General features: G+C 33.4%; 1 protein-coding gene across 1 annotated transcript; it reads right to left on the bottom strand.

Moving 5' to 3' along the window:
- Positions 1 to 2,756: 2,756 nt before the first annotated feature.
- LOC116628999 (40S ribosomal protein S24-like) lies at positions 2,757 to 3,186 on the bottom strand. The gene has a single exon (XM_032399291.1). It carries the CDS (start codon positions 3,173 to 3,175, stop codon positions 2,780 to 2,782), a length of 396 nt encoding a protein of 131 aa, XP_032255182.1. The 5' UTR covers positions 3,176 to 3,186; the 3' UTR covers positions 2,757 to 2,779.
- Positions 3,187 to 5,699: the final 2,513 nt, after the last annotated feature.

The following is a 5,699-nucleotide window of genomic DNA, read 5'->3' as shown; positions in this document are numbered from 1 at the left end:
TTTAAAATGTGTAGCTTTTTTGTCTAAAGATTCTATTTATTTATTTGACAGAGAGAGAGAGAGACAGCTAGAGAGGGAACACAAGCAGGGGGAGTGGGAGAGGGAGAAGCTCCTCAGCTGGGAGCCCGATGTGGGGCTCCATCCCAGGACCCTGGGATCATGACCTGAGCTGAAGGCAGACGCTTAATGACTGAGCCACCCAGGTGCCCTAAAATGTGTAGCTTTTTGTTTGTCAACTGTACTGTAATAAAGTGGTTTAAAAAAACAAAAAGAAATGAGTAGATGAGACCCAGGGTAAAGGTAGGTGGAACTTAAAAGATAGAATTATTATTCCTTGGTGATGCTAATTAGAAAGATTTTCAGGTATTTCACAAATGTTTAGTGTATAGTCAATGATGTTGGAAAAGACAGAAAAAGGGTAGGTGAATGACACATCTGTAAGGAAGATAATAAACAACCAATGGAGAGTTTTTGAGGACTACTGATGGAAAAGATCTAGTGGTTATTTGGAATGACAAAAAAAAAAAAAAAAATCATTTCTTCTGCAAACTGACTAATTGGTTCAAACTGGCTTCTTGGGCTGTGAAGGATTATTTGAACACATCTGGGCTCAGCAAACATAATAGCATGATGAATTAGACATATTTGCTTAGTGTCATGTTTCTGCTAATTCCAATTACTTCAATTTTTTCTTTTTTAAAAATTTTATTATGTTATGTTAGTCACCATACATTACATCATTCGTTTTTGATGTGGTGATCCACGATCCATTGTTTTCGTGTAACACCCAGTGCTCCATGCAGTATGTGCCCTCCTTAATACCCATCACAATTATTTCTAGCCTGTTCTTTTCTTTTCTTTATAATGAGGTTTAAAAAGGTCACACAGTGGCAAAGACAAGACTAAAATCCAGGTCTCCCGACTCGTATTTCATTGTCTTTTCTCAATGTGATACTGCCTCTAGTAGAAAATTTCTATCAGATTATATTTAGGGAAATAAAATTAGCAAATAAAATGCCATTTACAAATTGAGTAAAAAGATCTTTTGAATGTATTAGAATTAGGAGATTTTATAGGGATAACACCTTTTTCAGGAATTTATCATTTGTTATGGAGCTATGTAGAAATATCGAGAATTATAAAGGATGAAAAATTAGTGGATCATTATCTGTCTTACAAAAAATTAGTATGAATGTATTTAAATAGCCAAATTTATCATACTAAAAACAATTTATTTTATAAAACTGTGCATTTTATGTTTCATTGTAATGAGAAATTACCCCCCCCATCTCTTCTTACCAGACTTTCTCTCTGAGGTAACTGACAACTGACATTAACAGCCTAGTTCATACATTTTGCCCTTCTTCATATATATATAAATTCATATATATGAGATTTGTTTGCTCATCTGATTTTAGAAACACAAGCATATTACATATACACACTACTCTACAACTTTCTCATTTCATTTAATATATTTTGTTTATACCTACAGATCAATAGATATGGTTCTGTTACTTTTTCTAATGTTTTAAACTGTTCATGCACTCTTTTATACAACTTTACACCAATGCATTATACTATTCTTGCTTGATAGGTTTTGGGGGATTTTGGGGGGTATGATTATTATCGTTTTTTTTATTTTACTTACCTCTTCCAGATGGCTTACCTCTAAACTTCAACTATGGTATAGGGATTGCTTTAAGGCTATTTGTGGAAAGATGATTTAACAAGCATTGAAACACATGGGTGGTATTTGTTTCCTGATTGTTTTACCTATCACTAAATATAAATAAACTGTATGTTTGTGGGAACAAACTCTTGAGTTAACATCTTAGTATGTATGTGTTAACATCTAATAACAAAGAGTTAACATCATAGTGATTACATATACATATACATACATATACATATAGATTTTGCCTTTTTTACATCCTCATCTCACTTTTCAATAACAACTTGTGAAAATTGCTCCATCTCAACTGGTATAGCTCTAATTTATTATCTCAATGGTTATACAACATTATAAGCTGTAACTGCTTCATAATTTATTTAACTAATAACATAAATATAAGAATTCCATTTTTTTCTTATTGTCTCTATAAACAATGCCGTAGCAAACATACCTATACATGTATTCTCTCATACTGGTGTTTTTATTGCCATGGGCTAAATTCCTAGTAGTAGAGCTGTGACCTTGGAAGATATGTGTATTTTAAAAATTTAATAGCTCTATCAAATAACTTTTCCAAAGAGCTCTAATAGTTCAAATTCAAAGCCTGCATTATATGAAAGCAATATTTTCCTTCATATCCCTCACATCCTAGGAGAGCTTTCCTTTTACTTTTTTGCAAATAAAAAATAACACATGAAAGCTAGTATCACATTGTTATATGTATTTTTATCAGTGATTTTAGCATTTTTTCAAATGTGTGAGTTAATTTTCCCTTTTAAATTGCCTTTTCATGCTCTTTGCTCATTTTTACCTCCATAGAGAGCTTATTTTTCTCTTAACAAATTCCTTAGAGTTACCAGTATCAGCATCATGTTTGTGTTGGTTGGAAATGCCCCACCTCCAATCTACCATATCAGGATCTGCATTTTAATGAGATGTCAGGTATTTATCTTAAATTTTGAGAAATATTAATATAGATATTTCACATGTTCTTTTTTTTTTACATGTTAACATTCTTAGTTTATTGATCCTCTCATGAAAAATCTGCACAACTAGATAAAGCCACTGCAGCATCTTTACTCCTTCTGTTGTCCAATCTCCAGTTCACTTCTTTTTGCCAGCACCAACATTGGCTTTTGCAGTCCCCCTGACTTTCTTCATTCTGTTCTTGCGTTCCTTTCGCTGTTTTCTTGATGTCTTTTTCTTCTCATACAGGCCATGTCTTGCAAGTCTGTGTTTGGGTTCATTTTTCTTTGCATAATCCAAGGAATCATGTATCATGCCAAAGCCGGTTGTCTTGCCACCACCAAAATGGGTTCTGAATCCAAACACAAATACGACATCTGGTGTGGTCTTGTACATTTTGGCTAGTTTTTCCCGAATTTCTGTCTTAGGTACTGTTGCCTTTCCGGGGTGAAGAACATCAATGACCATCTGTTTCCGCTGAAGTAGTCGGTTAGTCATGAACTTCCTGGTCCGGATAGTTACTGTGTCGTTCATGATGGCGGCCAAGCTTCTCACATGTTCTTATAAACTATTTTGTTATTTCCAGATTTATTTTTTTATGTTTGGCTCTGTTTAGTGCATCTTTTGCCTTAGAAAACTTAGTAATGTTTCATAAATTGAAAGGTTTACTTTATTTCTTTTTACAGACTCTAGTTTCTTATCTTGGTGAAGAACTTCTCTATCCCTAGATTGCACATTTAGTCTCATACATATTTTAAGATTATTTAGTTTATTTTATATATGCTTTTATTTTGATATATTAGGGAATAGAGTTTGAATTTATATTTTTACAGATGACTATCAGTTGCACTTACAACACACATTATATAAACCATTATTTTATCATTCAATTGATACTATCTGTGTATTATATTAAATTATCATAGGCCCTAGGATCTGTTCCTGAATTCTCGAATTCTTTTTTTTTAAAGATTATTTATTTATTTATTTGACAGAGAGAAACACAGCGAGAGAGGGAACACAAGCAGGGGGAGTGGGAGAGGGGGAGAAGCAGGTTCCCAGCTGAGCAGGGAGCCCGATGTGGGGCTCGATCCCAGGACCCTGGGATCATGACCTGAGCTGAAGGCAGATGCTTAAGGACTGAGCCACCCCAGCACCCCCTGAATTCTTGAATTCTTTACTCTGTTCCACTGATATATTTCTCTATCCCTACATCAATACCATATTGATTTGATTATGATATCTTTATGAAATATTCTGATATATAGAAAGGCAAGTGACTGTACACTATTGTTTTTAAACTTTTCTTGATTGTTCTTCCAAATGGATTCTAAATTATCTTTGTTTCTAATAAAAGCAACTCTGGGATTGTATTTGGAATGATACTAAACCTATCATTTGCACTTTTGTGGCATAAAGACCTTACATAAAATAGCATGGTATCCCTTTTTTTTTTAATTATAGTATAGATGATATGCAATATTACATTAGTTTCAGGTGTACAACACAATGATTCAACAAGTTTATTCATTATGCTATGCTAACTACAAAAGTAGCTACCATCTGTTACCATACAATGCTATTACACTAATATTGACAATATCCCCTAGGCAGTACCTTTTATTTCCATGCCTTATTCATTCCATAACTGGAAGCCTGTATGTCCCACTTCCTTTCACACATTTTGCCAATCCTCCAAGCCCCCTCCCCTCTGGCAACCATCATTTTGTTCTCTGCATTTATTGGTCTGTTTCTGTTTTTTGTTTGCTTATTTTTCATTTGTTTTGTTTTTGAAAATCCACATAAAAGGAAAATCATATGATTTGTCTTTTTCTGATTTATTTTACTTAGCATAATACGTTCTATATCCCACCTATGCTGTCCCAAATGGAAAGATATCATCCTTTTTATGGTTCATTATTATTCCATTGCGTATGTATGTATATAAACATCACATCATCTTTTTTAAATTTTTAAAAAATTATCTATTTTTTGAATTCCAGTATAATTAACATGCAGTATTATATTAATTTCAGGTGTATAATATAGTGATTCAACAATTCTATACATAACTCAGCACTCATCATAGTGAGTGTACTTCTAAGCTCTTTCACCTATTTCACCAAACCCACAACTAGCCCCGCTCTGGCAACCACAAATTTGTTCTCTGCATTAAAGAGTCTGGTGTTTTTGTTTGTTTGCTTGTTTTTCTCTTTGTTCATTTGTTTTGTTTCTTAAATTCCATATATGAGTGAAATCATACGGTATTTGTCTTTCTCTGAATGACTTATTTCACTTAGCATTATACCCTCTAGATCCATACATGTTGTTGCAAATGGCAGAATTTCATTCTTTTTATGGCTGAGTAATATTCCACTGTATATATATATACCACATCTTTATCCATTCATCAGTTAATGGACACTTGGGCTGCTTGCATAATTTGGCTATTGTAGATAATGCTGGTATAAACATCAGGGTGCATGTATCCCTTCAAATCAGTATTTTTATATTGTTTAAATAAATACCTAGTAGTGCAGTTGTTGGATCAGAGGGTATTTCTATTTTTAACATTTTGAGGAAACTCCATACCTTTTTCCAGAGTGGCTGCACCAGTTTGGATTTCCACCAACAGTGCAAAAGTGTTCCCCTTTCTCTACATCCTAGTCAACCCCTGTTGTTTCCTGTGTTGTTAATTTTAACCATTCTGACAGGTGTGAGGTGATATCTCATTGTACTTTTTATTGTATTTCCCTGATGATGAGTGATACTGAACATGTTTTCATGGGTCTCTTAGCCATCTGTATGTCTTCTTTGGAGAAATGTCTATTCACATCTTCTACCCATTTTTTAACTGCATTATTTGTTTTTTTGGATATTTAGTTTTATATGTTCCTTATATATTTTGGATACTAACCCTGTACCAGATATGTCATTATCAAATATCTTTTCCCATTCCATAGGTTGTCTTTTAGTTTTGTTGATTGTTTTCTTCACTGTGCAGCTTTTTATCTTGATGAAGTCCCAATAGTTTTTAGTTTGCTTGTTTTTTGTTTTT

This window comes from Phoca vitulina, unplaced genomic scaffold, assembly GCF_004348235.1.
Source record: "Phoca vitulina isolate PV1807 unplaced genomic scaffold, GSC_HSeal_1.0 scaffold169, whole genome shotgun sequence".
Lineage (NCBI taxonomy): Eukaryota > Metazoa > Chordata > Mammalia > Carnivora > Phocidae > Phoca > Phoca vitulina.
This window is presented reverse-complemented; position numbering and strand designations above follow the sequence as displayed.

Excerpts from the sequence above, each read along its gene's own strand:
- LOC116628999 (XM_032399291.1), bottom strand. The coding sequence starts at position 3,175 with ATGAACGACACAGTAACTATCCGGACCAGGAAGTTCATGACTAACCGA.